Below are 19438 nucleotides of genomic sequence, written 5' to 3' on the forward strand. Positions count from 1 at the left end.
CAGCTGCATGGAGGATGGACTGGAGTGGCAAGAGACTTGAGAAAAGGAGATGAAAAAATCAGTAGACTTTGGTAACAAATTGGCTATGGGGAGGAGAGAGATGACACCTTGATTGTAAGTTGGGGTGATTGGGAGATTGGTAATACCCTCAACAGCAATGGAGAAGTTAAGAAGAGGGAAGGGTTTTGGAGGAAGGATTAAGTTCACTTTTCGATGTGTTTGAGTTTAAGATGTTTCCTAGACATCCATTTTGAGATGTCTAATAGACAGTTGGAGATACAATACAGGAAGTCAGCAAAGAAGTTAGGACTGGATTTTTATAATCATGAGCATAAAATAATTGAATCCATGGGACCTGATGAGATCACCAAGTAAAATGTAGAGAGAAGAGAAGAGGGCTCAAGTCAGTCCTAAGGGACACCCATGATTAATTTGGATAAAGATCCAGTACAGGAGATTGTAAAGAAGTGGTCAGATAGGAGAAGAATCTGGAGAGAGTGGTGTCCCAAAAACCTAGAAAAGATGGGTAGTGTCACAGGCTACAGAAAGGTCAAGAAGGATAAGGATTGAGAAAAGGCCATTAGATTTGGCAACTAAGAGCTCATTAGTAATTAGGAGAGGACAGTTTTGGTTGATGTTGAAGGAGAGATAATAGAGATTAGAAGTGAGTAAGAGCAAAGGAAGTGGAGACATCTACTGTAGACAGCTGTCTCAAGGAGTTTAGCCACAAAAAGGAGGAGGGATATGGGGCTATAGCTATTTGGGGGGTGAATGGATCAAGTGAGGGTTTTTGAGAATGATGAAGACGTGGTTATGTTTGTAGAGAACAGGGAAGCAGGGAGAGATTAAAGATAAGTGAGAGAGTGGGGATGATAGAGGGGCAATCTGCTGGAGGAGATTGCAATAGGATCTCTTATGTATGTACAAGGGTTTGCCTTTGACAAGAAGGGCCACCTTCTCATGAAGCAGCTAGTTGGCAGAGTGGATAGAGAGCTGGCCTTGGAGTCAGAAAGACCTGAATTCAAATGTGGCTTTCAGATTCTTGCTCTCCGTTTGACTTTGGACACGTCCTTTATAACTTCTGTGTTTCAGTTTCCTCAGTTGTAAAATGGGGATAATTATAGAACCTACCTCCTGGGGTCGTTGGGAAGATCAAATGAGGTATTTGTAAAGCACTTAGCACAGTGTAGCCCATAGTAGGTGCTTGATTCTGTTTCTGCTCACTTCACTCATTATCAATTCATAAAAATATTCCTAGGTTCTCTCACACACTGTCCTTTTTGTAATTTCTTACAGAGTAATAATCCATTACATTTATATACTGTATAATTTTTTAATCATTCCCCAGTTGATGAGCAACTACTTTGTTTTCAGTTATTTTCTATAGTAAAAAAAATGTTGCTATAAATATTTTTGTAGTCATGGGTTCCTTTATTTTTTCTTTGAACTCTTTGGAGAGGAGAGAGATTACTAGGTCAAAGGGTACAGTTTTTTGACTTAGATTATAGTTCTAAGTTGCTTTCTGGAATGATTAGATCAATTGATAGCTTCCTCTTCAATACACCAATGGAGCTCCTCTCCAGTGGTCCCATCAGCAATTGTCGTTTCCTTTTTTGTCATCTTTGTAGGTCTGATTGCTGTGAAGTTTAACTAGAGTTGTTTTAATTTAGATTTCTCTAATTATTAGTGATGTAGAGCATTTTTAATATGGATATTGATAGCTCGAGTTTCTTCCTGTGAGAACTTCCTTTTCACATCCTTTGATCATTTATTTATTGGAGAATGCTTTTGTTTTTATTTATTTATAGCAATCCCCTGTATATTTTGGATATTAGATTTTTTTTTTTGAGCAGTGGGGTTAAGTGTCTTGCCCAGGGTCACACAGCTAGTAAGTGTTATGTATCTGAGGCAGGATTTGAACTCAGGTCCTCCTGAATCTAGGGCCAGTGCTTAAATATCAGATTTTTATTGAAGAAATTTGGGGGCAGAGATTTTTCCCCTTTCCCTTGTTCTTACTGCTTTATTTTGCTTGTACAAACAACTTTTCTTTCTTTTTTAAAAAATTATTTATTTTTAGCTTTTAGCATTTACTTTTATAAGATTTTTGAGTTCTAAATTTCTCTTCCTCCCTCCTTTCCCTCCTCCCTTCCCAAGATGGCCTGCAATCTTATATAGGTTATACATGTACAATCATATTAAACATATTTCCATATTAGTCATGTTGTAAAGAAGAATCAGAACCAAAGGCAAAAACCACGAGAAAGCACACCTTTCAATACTAAACAATCATGTCCATTTAATTTCTTCTTTATTCTTTGTTTGGTTAAGTATTTTCCTTATCCATAATTGAAAGGTCTTTAATTTCTTCCTCAGATCATTTAGCTATTTAATTTGAAGAATTATATTTGGCCTGTGGTTCACCTTTGTGAGTAATAAAACAAGGAGAATAACATTAGCAGTTTCACAGAAATAACTTTATTTGACCTTCCAGTTATTAATATCAAGTGAAGCCTAAAACAGATGTGTGCTGTATGCTGACCAAAGGTGTTTACTTCTGTAATGGAATCTGTGTGGAGTTAAAATTGAAGAAGGATTTCCTGTAGAAGGTGAGGCCCTCTAGATGATTGTGGGCCAGAATCTTTGAAGATTTTGTCAAGCTCCAGAGCATTCCAGATTCTCTTAAATGAGATTCATAATTATTCGAAAAAGTTTGTCCTACCTAAAAGTAAAAACCACAATTACTGGAAAAAAATGTCTGTTTTTCAGTTGGTTGGATAACCAGTAGAGCTGATCTATCAGTATGTCTTTGAGATGTACTAGAAATGGAGAGTTATCGGGGTTCCAAATAATACACCAAGAAGAAAGAGGACAGGATTGCTTTTAGTGCCCCCAGTTTTTTCCCTAAAACTTTGGCTCTTATTGTCATACTTAAGGTGTTATTGTATGGTTCTGAGCCATAGAATGCTAGTCTGAAAGAAATTTAAATTGAAGGTCATCCAACAGGCAATGAAGAGGTGCACAGTGGATGTGAGCAAGCTACACCATGCTACAAAGAAGGAAATTATGTAGGAATATAACATAAAAGATGTCATCATAGTAATAAATGACCATATAATTGAGAGTGAGAGAACTGATGGACAGCCTTCTTGCCCCGTTAGTATCCATGTGCTGTCATGAAAATGAGAGGAAAGGCCCCCAACATATTGGGTGGATCCCCAAGATAGATTTATGGGAGAACAGGGACAGCCTTCATAGGATGAACACACATGGATAGCTTGTTATTTGCATTGATTTGCACTGTTTTAAAGAGAAGGGAAGAGAAGGAAATAAATTTATTAAATTTATTCAACGCCTTCATTGTGCCTGGATGCTGTACTAAGTGCTTTACAAACTATCTCATTTGATCTTCATAACCACCCCATGAGGTAGGTGCTATTATTATCCCCATTTTACATTTGAAGAAACTGAGGCAGACAGAGGTTAAGTGATTTGTCCCAGGTCATACAACTATTAAGTGTCTCAGTACCCACATGCAGAGATAATTACTACCAGGCTTCAGACATGAAGGTTGTCATTTAAAAATAAGGTCATAAACCAGCTTAGCCAGCTGAAGAGCTAGTGTGTGTATATTGAAATATACATGTATTTGAACTTGTGAACATCCTTTCTCTTTAGTAAAGTCAAGATAATAAACTAGTTTCTACTTTAGTGTCTGGTCACATTATTTAATACTGGTTTGGGCTAATAGAAGACTTTTATTTTAATCTTAAGGGAGTTGGGTTTCCCTTTCAAAGACAAAGGTTTGTGGGTTGGCTTTGCCTCTTATTATTTAATCTTTTAGGTAGCAGGATGAGAGTTTAAGGAAATTATTGCAACATAGTTTTGAGCTTATCTGTGGTTGTTGATGCCCCCTAATTATGCTCTCTATCCCAGCCTTTAGTTTAGGTCTTTGCTAACCACAACTTTCAGATAGCTAAATGTTGGTGGCCTGGTGTGTAAGGATTTTAAAAAAAACAAACAAATCAAAAAACTATTTGATATACATTACTTCAGTCTAGTAAAGCATTTAGCACCTTAATATTTCTCTGCAACATGTTTTTATTCCTTTTTACTGGCTTTGTTTATTTTTAGTAGACCCTGTGTAAAGGCTAATATTACAGTAATATGCAATGAAGTGGATAGAAATGGTGAAAAAGTGTGACTTTTTAGAAGAAATTTAACAGCAAAAGAGTCTCAGATTCTCCAGTTCTTTCCTCACGTTTAACCTTCCTGACTCTCCCTTTTTCCACCAGCCCCTTATGAATATTAGAATTGTCCAAAAATTAAATAGGCTGCCTTGATAGAGAGTTTTTTATGACTGGAGGTATTTGTGCAAATAACTAAATACCCACTTTTTAGTGGTTTAGTTGTTGCAAAGGTTTAACTAGATAACTCTAAGGTTGTATGATTCTCCATAGTAAACTTTTATATTGGCGTTTCCATTTTTATCAGTGGGCTCTTACTAACTTGTTATGAATAAAGCAAAATATTTGAAATATAGGTCTGGAAACCCCATTCATTCCAATTACTAATACCTTTTTTATTTGTATATTTCTTTTCTTTTGTAGGGGCCCCCTTGTTGCTTTATGCAAATAGACGGGATTTACGACTGGTGGATGCTACCAATGGCAAAGAGAATGCTACGATTGTGGTGGGAGGTTTGGAGGATGCAGCTGCAGTGGACTTTGTTTTTGACCATGGCTTGATATACTGGAGTGATGTAAGTGAAGAAGCCATTAAACGAACAGAATTTAACAAAACCGAGAGCGTACAGAATGTAGTCGTTTCCGGATTATTATCCCCTGATGGGCTGGCCTGTGATTGGTTGGGAGAAAAATTATACTGGACAGATTCTGAAACTAATCGGATTGAAGTTTCTAATTTAGATGGAACTTTAAGAAAAGTTTTATTTTGGCAAGAGTTGGATCAGCCGAGAGCTATTGCCTTAGATCCTGCAAATGGGTAAGCTTTTTGTTTGATTTACAAAATCATTTTATCCCTTTAAAAAGATTTAATTTTAATAACTCAGGAGTCCTTTGATGAGTAGACTTGAACTAGCAACTTAAATTAATAGTAAACGCTTACTAATGAGTGTTACCTTAGTCTTGAATAATGGAATTTATGGTTAGGGCTGTTTGTGTTTTGCTAGTTCTTTGTGTATGTATATATTATGTAAAGTGCTTCATGAGCCTTGATGTACTACATGTTGTTCAGTTGTTTCAGTTGTGTTTCACTCTTCGTGACCCCATTTGTGGTTTTCTTGGCAGCGATGCTGGAATGGTTTCCTATTTCCTTCTCCTGCTCGTTTTACAGATGAAGAAACTAAGGCAGACAGAGTTAAGTGACTTGCCTAGGGTCACACAGCTAGTAAATGCCTGAAGTCAAATTTGAACTCAGGTTTTCCTGACTCCAGGCTCAGTGCCCTGTTCACTGTGCCACCTAGCTGCCCTGATGTGCTACATAAATGTAACCTATTATAATTGATTTTTTTCTACCTTTTTTTTTTGAGAAGGAAGTTGATGGAGAAAAATAAAGAATTAATATAGGGAATAATATTTGATTATTTGAAGGCAGAAAATGTTAAAATAATACTCTTTGTATCCTACTGCTTCTCTGTTCCAAAACACATTTCATTGTCTCTGCATAGGGAGCCATAAATGCCTATTTGATTATGATAGGGTCAATATAGTAAAGCAGAGGAACAAAAGCAATTGTTTAAATAATTTTTTGGAGTTAGTTGCTAATATACTTAGAAATTGCCAGTTTTGTGTTTATATCCTCTGCATCTAGGATGTAATGTGCCATTAATAATTAACTTGTTCATTGTTTTTTCCTTGAGTTCTGGTTGTCACAAATGCAGGAATTTCATATAGCTTTGTAATGTGCATCATGAAATTTGAAAGATATTTTATTACATAGAACCCTGTCTTAAGGTGCCTCAGCTAGGCCCTGAAATACCTCCTGGTAAACTTTTAAAAATTGAGTCATTTAGTTGCCAGTCATGCTAAATCTTCTAAGAATGGAAGGAGGGAAGTAAAGATGGACCCAAATCTGTTTGCTGTTCCTGGATTTAAATCTACAGATGAATATCCAAATTCTCGTTATTCTCCTTATTGATTTTAATGTACTGGAGAATTTTATGGTAGTCAAGGTTTACAAATATATAGACAGAAAAAAAATAAAAGATCTGTGAAGTTGGCTAAATTTCCTCATTTATATTATTGAATTGGATCACTGAATCGTCTCCAGAGTTACTTTCAGATGAATTGAAGCTATTGAGCATATTTAAATAATAGTGAGGGGGAAATGGAATAAGTCATAATCTATGCAGTTTTTCTATTGCATTGGAAACTTTTTTGGGGAAAAAGTTTAAGGAGGCCAAGAACATTTAGAGAACAGTGCTATTTGGGTGATAATATTGAAGTTGGAAGAGGTTTTGAAGTTCAGACCACAAATTTGTTGTGAAGAATAGTTTAGAACCACTGAAGGACTATGAAAAAGTATCTTCAGTCAGTTAGTGAAATTACTTTATGCCAGTGACTGTACTAAACATGGATTACAAAGACAAAATAGAAACAGTAAAGGAACTTCCATTCTATCGATGGAGAAGATGTGAACATACACAAGTATATACAAAGTAAATGCAAAGTACAATGAGGTCCAAATTAGGGTGAATAATGGGTCACCTGAAGTGGTAATGTGTATTTGAATTTGTATTATTTGAAATTATAAATTATTTAAGATTTGATAATTCATTCCTGCCCAGTGGAAAATATGCAGTGCAAAGAATTCAGTATTTTCACCGATTGGGACCCAGCTATAAATATGGTCTTATTTTGAGAGGGGTGTATTGGAGAGTGTTAGCATGTAGGAGCTGGTGCTTGGGTAGTTTTATGTGATGCACATAACATCAGTTTGATTGGACCATAGATTGCATGCAGGGGAGTAATCTGGCTGAAAAGATAGAATGGGGACAGGTTGTGAAGGGCTTTAAATGCCAGATCGAGGAATTTATCCAGCCCTAACTTCTGTTCTAATGTCCAGTCTTGTATCACCAACTGCCTGTTAGACATCTTGAACTGGACATAGGTACCTCAAACTCAATATGTCCAAAACAGACCACATTGTCTTTTACCCCAGACCTTCCCTTAATAAATTCTAGCCTGTTACTGTCAAGGATACAGTTCTCCCAGCCACCCAGGTTTACCCATCCCATATATCCAGTCTGTTGCTAAGTCCTGTTATTTTCACCTTGCCACAGCTCTCATATACACTTCCTTCTCTATGCAGCCGCTCTGGTTGCAGGCCTTCATCATTTCACGCCTGGACTACTGCAGTAACTTTCTGGTTAGACTGACTTCCTCAAATCTTTCCTTACTTCAGCCCATCCTCCACTCAGCTGCCAAAGTGATTTTCCTAAATTGTAGGTCTGATCATAACCTGGCTCCTTGTCCAACCTTCCTACAATTTACTCCCTTCCACACATTGTGAGATCCAACACTGGACTTTTTGTTTTTTTCTTACTATCTTTTCGCAGGCTGTACCCCATCCTGGAGTGCTCTGCTTTTTGACTTCCTTTTTTTCTTTTTTGAAATATGGCATTTGACTTTATTCTTGACAGTGTTCAGGTATGGAGGCACATTAAAAGTTACCTAAACTTGTAATAAGGAGCTTGGTGAGAGAGAGCCTGGAGCTCTCTGCTAGCTGTGCCGTAAGTGCTTGTGAGGTATTTGCAAGGTGCATGATAGTAATGCTCTGAGTTTTTATAATTTTGAATTTCTTTTTTAATGGAAGTGTTTTGTACATTTCTTTTCAAAAAGTGCCAAATTGGTCAGCATTGCATGTAAATAATTGTTGATTCTTTTACTGTAGCATAGACTCTGTTCTCTTTACAAAATGTTTGTTTATAAAGTTTTATGGATTTTTACAGTGAAGTGTTTACAGCTGTTTAATAAAGAACTGTCTGTATATTTTGTATTGATTTTTGTTTTGTGAATCTTTAAATATCTGCCCCTCTTTATTGTTCTCTTAGGCCAGGAGCTCTCATGTCATACACTTAAAATAACTCTGCTTAGATTTCCCCCCCTTTACCTACCTACTAAGTAGCATATTTGTTTTTTAAAGGGTAGTTGACTCTTTACTAAACAATAGGGTGTAATAAACTTTACCTTTAGTTCTGACAATGTATGTCACAACTGGCCCAGTCTGGAACATGGAGAAAATTTATTGTGAGCATCTCTTTGGACTTGTGTCCTTATGTGTGGTAAAAACTTCATTCTTCCCAAAGACGAGTCCACGCTGAATCTACCAAATCCCTATGATTCATGGCCATTCATTTAATTTATATGGCATATAAATATAAATAAATAAGTAAATATATATATATATAAATATATATATATAAATATAAATAAGTAAATATATATATAAAAAATCTCCTGCCCTAAAGCCTTCATGTGTCATTCTGGATTTTTCTGTTCCCTCAAAGTGCTATGTGGTCACTATTTTCCCAGATTACTAGGCAATCTACATTTAAACTATAGACTTCCTTTCTAACTTGCATAGGAAGTAAGTAGACATAAAACATACTCTGCACCCTGATTTACCTGTTCCCAGCCCATTAAAAAAATTGCTTACAACTCAAGATACTATGTCGTGAGATCTATCTATCTGTCTAGCCTGACTCTCCTCTCTTCCTTTTAAATTAAATCTACAAAGCAGCAGATTGTTACTGTGCAAAAATAAATATCTGTATAACTCAATTCAAAAGCATCCTATAATCCAGAAACGCTTTGTGATCAGAAACAATGGTAATGGGTTTCCCTCCCTTTTTGGGATTTTGTTGATTCTAATCTATGAAGAGTTTATTTGTGGCATAATTGTGTTTAAGCATATATCACACTTGACAGTATAAGAAAACATTATCGCCCATCTTATTCAGCCTTCAGACTGCCCCTTCACACACTGGATCCACCCTGTCTCAACATAAATCACAACACACAGATTTGAGCATAGTGGCCCCTCCCTCACATGGTGCTACAGTAACAAAATAGCTCTGGCCCAATTATTCCAATCCTAATCCTCATTTAGGAAAAACTCTACCTTCCAAGGCAGCAACTTAAAACAGCTTGTTTAATATAATAGTGGTTCAGAAGTGTTATATCTTCGTGGTCCAGATGTCCAATATGCACTTGGACTCCATTTCTCTGATACTTTTGCCAGCTGATCCAAAAATGGATCAGTGATAATCACATGCTGAAAAAGTGAGTTCCTGTCTGAATCACTCTAATCCTGTGTCTGTCTTGCTGGGGGAACATGTCTATAATATACTCTAATTTCTGAAAAACAAAATGCACAATACAGGGAAAGTATGTTAAAGAAAATCTCTACATAAAAGTGACTACTGCTAGGTTTTTTTGTTTTGTTTTTGTTTTTTGCTTTTAGGCAATTGGGGTTAGGTGACTTGCCCAGGGTCACATAGCTAGTAAGTGTCAAGTGTTTGGTCGGAGGCTGGATTTGAACTGAGGTCCTCCTGACTTCAGGGTCGGTGCTCTATCCACTGCACCACCTAGCTGCCCCATGCTGCTAGGTTTTAAGAAACTGCTGATGCTACTACAAAGTATGACAGTGTCATCTATGAGCCTTTGTCCTTAGAAGGATACTTGCAGTGAGAAGATGACAAGTAATACCACCTTTTAAGCAAGAATAGTTTGACTTCCTTTAAGGCTGGAATCAAATTCCACCTTCTGCAACAGGCCTTTCTTCTCAGGCTAGAGTGCCTCTTTGACCTGGGACAAGGAGCTAGGTCTTTTTATTTTTAACCCCCTCCTTGGTGATCTAACTTATGTGGTTAGAGTTTGTTTAGTTTATGACTAATCCCTCCCTCAACTTCCTCTTCTCTCTTATCCTTCCTTCCTTGTTTCCTCCTGGTTCTCTGATGAGTGAAATTTATTCCTGTACCTAACTCTGTTGTATTTATGTCCCTGACCAAAATTTCAGATGAAAGTGAGGTTCAAATGTTGTATGTTTCCCCCACTCCTTTTTCCCTGTTTGTGGACTCCAGTTACTTCAGATAATTTTTCCTCCTCTTCCCCTCTCCCCCCCAACTCCCTTTTCTTCTAAGATAATCAGAACATAGCAGAAACCACTCACAGGTCCCCTGCCTTATTTAATACCCTCTATGAGCCCTGATATTAGAATTCTGAGAGTATATTTGTATTATCTCTCATGTAGTCTCTTATGATTGCTTACTTCTACTTATATTTTTACGTTTCTCTTGACTCCTGTGTTTGTTTTTCGGAGTTTCTTCTTAAATCTGGTCTTTTCGTTAAGAAAGTTCGGAAGTACTTCATTTCATTAAAAGTCCATTTCCCTTTCCCTCATTCCTCCCCACCCCCAAGATTTCTGGGTAAGTTATTTTTGCTTGTAAGCCTTTATCTTTTGCCTTTCGGAATACCGTATTTGAAGCTCTTTTCTCCTACATAGTGGTGGCTGCCAAATCTTGTGTGATCTTGACTGTGGCGCCTTTCTGGCAGTTTATATTATTTTTTCTTTGACCCAGAAATTCTGGATTTTGTTTATGATGCTCCTGGATTTTTCATTTTGGATTTCCTTTAAGGAGATGGCTGATAGATTGTCTCTATTTTTGCTTTGCCTTCTGGTTCTAATAGATCCGAGCAGTTTTCTTGATAGGTGTTTTTTTGGTCATGACTTTCAAGCAGTCCAGTGATTCTTTTTTTTTTTAAATTTATTTTGATTTATCAACAATCACTTCCCTATGCTTTTGAGTTGAAAATTTTTCTCTCCCTTCCTCCCTCCCACCTTTCCCAAGATGGTGCCCATCTGATATAGGCTTTAGTCCAGTGATTCTAATATTACCTCTCCTTCCTCTCTTTTCAAGATCATTGTTTGATATGAGATACCTTTGTTTTGCTTTTGCTTGTTTCATGGAGGCATTAACTTGTACTTGCTTGGTCTGTTCTGATTTTCAACGAGTCTTGCTGGGTTAAGATTTTGTACCTCTTATGTTAAGCTCTTATTTCTCCTTCCAAGTGTTTCTTCCATAGCTCTCAATTTCTTTTCCAATTCTTTCCTCTAGCACTTTTATTTATGAAATTGTTTAAAAACTCTTAAAAACCCTCTTGCTTCATTTCTTTCTCTTTCATTCTCTCTCTTTCACTCTTTCTCTCTCTTCCTTCCTTCCTTCCTTCCTTCCTTCCTTCCTTCTTCCTTCCTTCCTTCCTTCCTTCCTTCCTTCCTTCCTTCCTTCCTTCTTTCCTTCCTTCCTTCCTTCTTTCCTCCTTTTATTTATTTATTTTTTTCTTGCTTCATTTCTTCCAGAATTTCGTGGTTACGATTTGTGATCAAGTTGTATTTTTCTTTGAAGTTCTGCTTGTTAATGTTTTAGGGTATTCTTCTTCTTCTGAGTTTGTGTCTTGAACACCCTTTGAACAGTAATAGCTCGTTTATTGTGAGAGGTCTCCTCTTCTCTCCACCCCCCCCTTTACCCACACTCCCCTCAGCCTTGCTTTTCAGACTGGTAGTTTGTATTAAGGCCAGGGTCTTTGCAGTTCTAGAGGGAATGTCTGGGCTTTGCTTGGTCCTGTGTTGTTTTTTCCTTAGGTCCTGCTGCTTTTTTCTGGGGATTTTGAGTGCTTTGTGATTCAGTCAGTGATTTTAGGAGCTATTCAGTCTGGGTGTCTATAAGGTTTCAGTGTGCCCAAAGTTGTCTGATCCAGAAAGAAGTCTAATTGCTTCCCTCTTAGTCTGAAAGTTGCAGATTCCTCATCCCAGCTTTAGGTAGGGCAAACCCCATGCATTTGGCTATGTTTTGAACTCCAGTACAATACTGCTCTGGCTCCAGCTGCCATCAACTAGTTGGAAAGCCTTCAGGTTCAAAGTAAAAGAATTGAAGGCCTTCCATCATTAATTGTCTGTAGGCTTCAGACTAGACTGTGGTTCGAATAGAAGAACCTATTTCAGGTGAGAGACACATAACTGCCGTTTATTCTGTTTGGGATTCTCTTGGAGTTAGTTTTGACCTATGCTGTTGCCCTAATGAACCCCAACTAAATATAAGAAATCACATTGTTTTCAGATATCCTAGAGTTCTCTGGCACATCTCTATTTCCTTGATTTCTTGGTTGGCCACTGAATATCCGAGATCTTGCTGTTTTCAAGCCCTTGAATGACCCTCCTGTGGGCTGCCTATGCACTCTGTCATAACTGGGTCCCTGGGCCTTACTTACTGGGAGCTGGCCTTTTTAGCTGTGACTCAGCTAGGATATTAGTGATTGCACTGGTGTCAGATATTATGGAGGACCCAGAGTGGTGCACATATTACTTTGCTACCTCTGCCCTCCCTTGTTGCTTAGTGACCTGAACTGGCTTTGTCTTATCTTAAGGGTCAAGATTGAACTAGCTAGGGGGCAGCTAGGTGGCGCAGTAGATAAGAGCACCGGCCCTGGATTCAGGAGGACCTGAGTTCAAATGTGGCCTCAGACACATAACACTTACTAGCTGGGTGGCTCTAGGCAAGTCACTTAACCCCATTGCCTAGCCAAAAAAAAAAAAAAAGATTGAACTAGCCCTTGGCCAGAGTGCCTGGAGACTTCTGGCTTTCTTCTTTTATAGTCCTAGACTGGACGAAGGAGCTTTCTGATGTTTCTCTTTGGTTTTAGTGATCATTATTTCGTCTGGTACCCTTGTTCATCTTTCCTGGGGAGTTTTTTAGGTGAGTTAGGGCTTCATTGTAATCTTTCACGTCTTTTTCCTTACTGGAAGTCCAGAAACCTCTTTTCCCATAAGCCTTCTTTCTTCCCTCACTATCATACTGCAGTCTTACAGATTTAGACAAACATTAATGTTATTGGTTATATAATTTAATAACTAACAGATAATGAAAGCATATAGTATATGTATGTGTGTGTATATTTGTATGTATATATTAACAGTGAACAAGCAGTTGTATTGAAGAGAGGTATGCGTGTATACATGTATCAGTGCAACTGCTTGCTTACTTTTCCAGAACATGGGAAGCACAGGGTAGCAACAATTCTGCCAGTTAAAACTCATTTCTCAGGATGTCTTCTCCACAAAATATGAGCAAAATCAGTTCTCTCAACTCTCACCAAATTCTCACAAAGGTAACAGCTAGTGCTTATAGTTTGTTACAAATTATTTCTTTAGTGGCAGTTAGCTGTCCACATCTGCTTAAGGAAATTGTTAGTCCTTTCACAGTCCTCACATGCTTTCTCAGCCATAATAATTAATTGTCCCTCTTTAGAATTCTATTCCCTCTTTCAAAGGTATGATAACAATATCTGAAGCCTTTATGAGAAGAACTTTTGTAACTGGGGTATCATAGTATGGATTGAGATCTGGAAATGCTGTTTCCTCCTTCATTCCTACTTTCCTTTTTCATCATTTCCCTTGAGAACCTTTTGTTCCTCTAAATTGTTCAGTATTTTGTCCACCTCTATAAAGTACCTCTTTGCTAGTTTGATTAGGATAGCATTAAATCTATAAGATAATTTAGGTAATATTGTTTTTATTATATCACAGTGTCCTAACTTGGCATTGAAAATACCTTTAAACAGTTGTCATTCTTTTTTTTAAAAGTTTTTTCCAATTTTACTTAAGTTTTGAATTTGAATTGGTAGATTGAATATTAGATATTTTATTCATTTTGTAGTTATTTTGAAATGGGCTTTCTATTTTATTTCCTCCTTGGTTTTGTTACTGCTATATAGAAATGCTGTTGAATTTTGTGGATTCATTTTATATCCTGATATTTCACTAAAGCTGTATTAATATGTGAGGGTTTTTGTTGTTGTTGTTTGTGCTAATTCTCTGGGGTTTTCTTAGTAAACAGTCATTTTGTCAATGAAGGCGTTTTTTTTTTGTCTCCTTGGTGCTGTTTATGACTTTAATTTATTTCTCGTTTTACCTCTTCTGATTCTTATTTCTAGAACATCTAATTCCACCTAAACAAGCTTTAAAAAATATCTGGAAGTCGAAGTATGCTATTCAGTTCAACAAACATTCATTAATTATAGATTAGGCTTATTACATATGCTTTAGTTTCTGAGTATACAAAAATCTGTATTATGGACTTAGATAGTAGCCAGTTATATTTGATTGTGATTTAATGGGAACCTGTAATATGTAGATTTTGAGATTGGTGAAGTTCTGATTTAAAACAAAGAAAGGCAGGGCAGTATACTGAAAGAAGCACTGTACTTGGGGGTCAAGACATATCTTGGTTTTAGTCTCTGTCACTTCATACATTTAAACCTCTGATTTTCTTCATCTGTAGAATGAGATTGAATTAAATTATCTTTAAGGTTCCTTTCAGCTCTTAAAATAAATTTCAATTTTTGATGAAAACATGTCTTCTCACACATTTTAACAACCAAAAAAAATCAATTTTAGTATTTTTTTTCATTATTTTTAATCTTATTTTTAATCTACCCTAGCCCAAGTAAATTAAGTTTTATTTTGCAAGCTAAATCTTTGGTGCTCCTCACTATTTTTCTTTAAACAAATACCATTATCACAAATATTTCCAAGTTATAGGATTGCAGAATTGTAGATTTACAGCTGGAAGGGACCTTAAAGCTATAGATCTTAGTCTCTAATTTCCTCATTTTACAGATTAAAAAACTGAGGTTGACAGAGGTTAAGGGACTTACCCAAAGTCACATAGCTTGTTAAATATCTGAGGTAGGATGTGAGCTATCTTCCTGACTTCAAGGTGGAACCCTTCATCCACTGTACCACCTAACTGTGTCAGCTAATGGCTCACAAATTTCAAGCAACTTTTAATGTAGACAAGTTGCAGTACAACAAAAATAATTCAGCAATTAAAAAAAAATTTGTGGTGTCCTAATACAACCTCAACTCACTTCCTCCATAATCCTCTTTGATTGGTACCTGTAGTTTACTTTTTTAGCCTGTTATTGAAAAGTCATGTTGTCAATTGAAGGTAGGGTTTAATTGTTTCTGTGTTCAGCAGAATTTTTAATAACTATAAAGAACTTAACTTGCCTGCAGAATTTACCTTGTCCTTTATTCCATATGTCTTTATTTTTCTATTTTAAGGTTAAATGAGAGGATGTTAGATGGACTAAGGTAAAGGGTATTTGTTAACATTTGAGAATCATCCCTGTTTTGCCTTGAGTAGGACAGGGATCATTTCTTTCTGTATCTTTTATACTTATGGTTAAGACTTAAGAAATTACGCTAATTTTTAGCTTAGCACCCATTATATGTACTTTGTCACTAAGGTTATATATTGAGTTTATTTTTAAACTTTTCCTTGCTTTTAGTATTCTGACAGTCATAGAGGATTATAGTATTTAGTATTGGAAAGGACTTTTATGATCATCTGGTATGATCCCTTCATTTTATATGAAGAAATTAAGGGCCAGAGAATTTGAGTGACTTATCCAAAGTTATAGATAGAAAGTATCTTCTGGGATTCAAACTTAGGTACTTTGCCTCCAAGTCGTTTGTCCTTTCTGTTACACATATTGCCCTTTCCTACCTCTTTGACCTTTTCTCTGTCTTCCTAAATATACTCTCCAAAAGTTTTTTTCCTTAGCTCTTTGTTTTCTCCCTATATGTTTTCTTCCTAATAGATCTCATCTTCAACCCTGAAACTTTATAGAAAAACATTAATAAGAGGCATAATAAAATTCCTTATCTTTTTTCTTTGTTCCCTGGATCATAGCATTTAGAGCTGGAAGAGATTGTAGAGATCATCCAGTCCTAGTTCCTTATTTTACAGGGAAGGGAAGTCCAACAACAAAAGATAACAGTAGAGGCAACTAGGTGCTTCAGTAGATAGGTGCTGCATAGGGAATCAGGAAGACCTGAATTCAGATGTGGCCTCTGACACTAGCTGTATGACCTGGGGCAAATCACCCACTGTCTGCCTCAGTTTCCTCATTTTAAAAATTGGGGTAATAGTAACATCTACTTCCAGGGTTGCTGTGAGGGTCCAATGAGATAATATTTGTCAAGTGCTTTGCAAACCTTAAAGTGCTATGTAAATGTTAGCTATTAGCTGAACTCAAGTCTTGTGGGTCTAAATTCTGTGCTCTTTCCACTAACTGTTTCTATTTCCCCAGTTACCCAGGCTCCAAATTTGGGAGTAATCTAGGTAGTGATAGGTTGATATATAGGTCATTTAAAGCACTGATGATATCAGGCAGTGTGCTCTAAATGCTGAGGGAAGGAAGGAAGGGGGAAAAAAAAAGCAAGCAAGCAAAGAAATCTAACAGGGGAAGAAAAAACATACAGGGGAGCAGGAAAGCAGGGGAAAGGGAGAATGAAGGAAGGGGACAGGGCAGGTGAGGTGGGGAAAGTAGTCCAGACTAGAGAGTGAACTGGAAATAAAGTGAACATGCATAGTGGCTGGAGGCTCTTTAAGGCACAGCAGTCTCATGCACAACAACACACATTCATAAGCTTCTGGGTGGAGTCTTCCTTTGGAACACAAATCCTGTCAGTTTTTCTCTTCTGACATTCTCTTCTGACTGCCTAGATGTGCTTTTCTGTTCGTTACCATTGGTACCATCCGAGCCAATATCATTTCATGCTTGGGTTTCTCTGGTTAACTCCTAACTAATCTCATTGTCTCCAGTCTTTTTTGCCTCTGTCCAATGTATCCTGGGTGATGCACAAATCATATTAACTTTCTAAAGCATTGCTTTCACTGTGTCTACCCTATTCAGAACCTTCCACTAGCTAGAGAATAAAGTCCAAAGCATGGTCTTCAAGGCCTCAACTTCTTTTTACACTTGTTTCTTATCAATCCCCTACCTGAACACTGCATATAAGTGAAACTGTTGACCCTTTGCTGAGTGTACTTTGAGTATTCTTGTCTTCTTGAATTTACTCACATTTCTTCTTTAAATTCTTTTTGTGTATTTATGTTGGATGGAGGTAGCATATTATATAGAGCAGTTGGTAAACTTTTTGTGTAAAGAGCCAGATACTAAGTATTTTAGGCTTTATGGGCCAACAGAAAAAATCAAGGATAAATGTAGGTACTTATATAAGAAGAAAGAAAGCAAATTTCCACAGTTTTTTTATTGACAAGATTAAAAATATAATAGTTGAGTACTTTTTTTGTAGTATAGGTTTACTAATGAGAAGAATGTGGTTTTTTTTGGGGGGTGACATTTTAACTTCATTGTGGTTCATAATTAGTATTTGCTGTCATCAAAATTGATTGCAAACATTCATTTGTTCATTTGCTGATCTCTAATAAGATTTTACATATTTCATTTTTGTAAATACTCTTTCACACGGATAGGTACTACCAAATACTGATATCAGTTGTTAGTTCCAGGAAGACTTAATGCCTGTTACTATTGATGTCCATGGCTGTGCCCCTTTGGCTTTTATTTTCTGTTTCTGTATACTTAGTTCTTGATTATCCTGGTGGTGTCTGATTTTCCCTTTTGAATTAGTCCCTCATTTTGGTCATTCTTACTGTGGCTTGTGTTGTGCTTGGTTAATGGTTCTGATCCCACTTTGTAATTGTAACTGTCCTAGTTAGTATCCACAGTACTGTTTTACCCAGTGTGCTCTCTATGTCATCAGTATACCCAAGGGTCGCCTTTGACCAACAAGAAGGGAAGGGGGATGTTAAGGGGTCTCCTGAACTTGTCTTTTTGAGTTGCCATATTTTCCAGAAACGCTGAACCCAGAGCATGCAAGAAGGCCCTGATTGTGTCAAGGTCAAAGCTTCTTCCCCCCAATAATTTGTTGTTTGCACCCCAAGCTGAATTCCATGGGAGGCAAGACAGGCACCAGCCAGTCTGTGCCAGGCTGGGAAAATGCTTCTGCCCCTTGGGTCCTTTGCAGATAAGTGGACCTTTTTATCTTCATAGTCTAGATTCCCAAGGGAAAAGAATGTGGCTTTTGCCATTGCCTTGTTCCTCCCTTTAGGAAGGGATTTTGTCCTTTTTCTCACCTTTACTGCACCTTTCCTCTCCCATGCCATACCCTTTCCTGTTTTCTCCTCCTTCTTTTGTTTTTACTGTCATATATATGCAAACTTCTGTAAGGACTGTAACCTCTTTGTGTTCCACATGCATGTTTATTTCTGTTGTAATAAACTTGGTTTTCCCATAAGTTTCATGACATTGTTGTGATTGCATGTTGACACAGTCTGTGAGCGTATGATTTTAACTGAGCATATATTAATCACTTGGTAGGAATTTATAAAATTGTTAGATTCTTCTCCTAATATTTATCTTTTAGCATGTCAGTATATTACAGATTAATGACTTCTAGGTAGAAGCTCAGTGACACAGTTAAATGGATTTTGAATTATGGAAATTTCTTTTGCACTTGTATCAAGGTCTGAAAAATCCTTCTGGAACTCTAGTTTGAGCTTGGAAAATACAGTAAATTTGTGTGGGAATGGAGATGTTGCTTCTTGTTTTAACTTGATAGTACGGGAAATGTATAAAGCAGTTTGACATTACTTGTGATTCAAACATTATTAGTTGTTGAATTGACTTTGCTGCGGTGTGTTTCATGTATAAGCACTGGGTTATAGTCTAGGGATACAAAGGCAAAATAATGCCTGTTTTTAAGGAGCATGTATTCTTCTGAGAAGGAGGTGGTACTGTGCCTTGTGAAGAGATAGGTTTACCACTAGATAAATAGAGGAGGAAACTGTGAAGAGACCAAACATGTTCTAGGAATATTTGAGGAGGGAGAGGACAGATGCTATCTGTGGAATTAGAGAAGGCTTCATAGAAGGGATGTGACTATTCACCTGAGCTTTATATTAAAAGAATTAGGAATCCAAGTTGAGTACATTCCAGGTATAGAAGATGGCTGTACAAGTGTTCAAAAACGAGAGATAGAATGTTGAGTTGTTGTTGAGCAAAAATATGGCGTGCATAAAGAGTAGGAGGGGCAGCTAGGTGGCACAGTGGATAGAGCTCCAGCCTTGGAGTCAGGAGGACCTGAATTCAAATCCAGCCTTAGTCACTTGACACTTACTAGCTGTGTGACCCTGGGCAAATCACTTAGCCCCAATTGCCTCACCAAAAAGCAAATAAATAAATAAAATAAAGAAGAGTAAGAAACTGGAAACAAGATTGATTCTGATTGTAGAGAGCCTTAAATTTCAGGGCAAGTAATTTGCATTTTATTTTACAGACATGGTAGCCACTAAAGGTTTTGTTGTTGTTTTTTAAGCAGAGTAGTGACCTGGTCAGACCTGAATCATAAATTAAGAGGAGGAAAGGACCTTAGAAATCAAGTAGTCTAGTCCACTCAATTTAAAGATGAGGAAACTAAGGCTTGGGGGAAAATAACTTGTCCAAGATCCCATTACTAGTGCATAGAGCAGAAATTTGAACCCAGGTCT

At 37.1% G+C, this 19438-nt stretch overlaps 1 protein-coding gene across 2 annotated transcripts in view; it reads left to right on the top strand.

Annotated features, from left to right (window-relative positions):
- Positions 1-19438, top strand: part of LRP6 (LDL receptor related protein 6) — a 126433-nt gene that overhangs the window by 16392 nt on the left and 90603 nt on the right. For both annotated transcript variants that reach the window (XM_021001525.2, XM_021001526.2), the window contains exon 2: positions 4608-5001. In XM_021001525.2, the coding sequence (XP_020857184.1) occupies positions 4608-5001 (394 nt within the window). The remainder of the gene's footprint in view (positions 1-4607; positions 5002-19438) is intronic.

This window comes from Phascolarctos cinereus, unplaced genomic scaffold (assembly GCF_003287225.1).
Source record: "Phascolarctos cinereus isolate Bilbo 61053 unplaced genomic scaffold, phaCin_HiC Scaffold_1;HRSCAF=81, whole genome shotgun sequence".
Lineage (NCBI taxonomy): Eukaryota > Metazoa > Chordata > Mammalia > Diprotodontia > Phascolarctidae > Phascolarctos > Phascolarctos cinereus.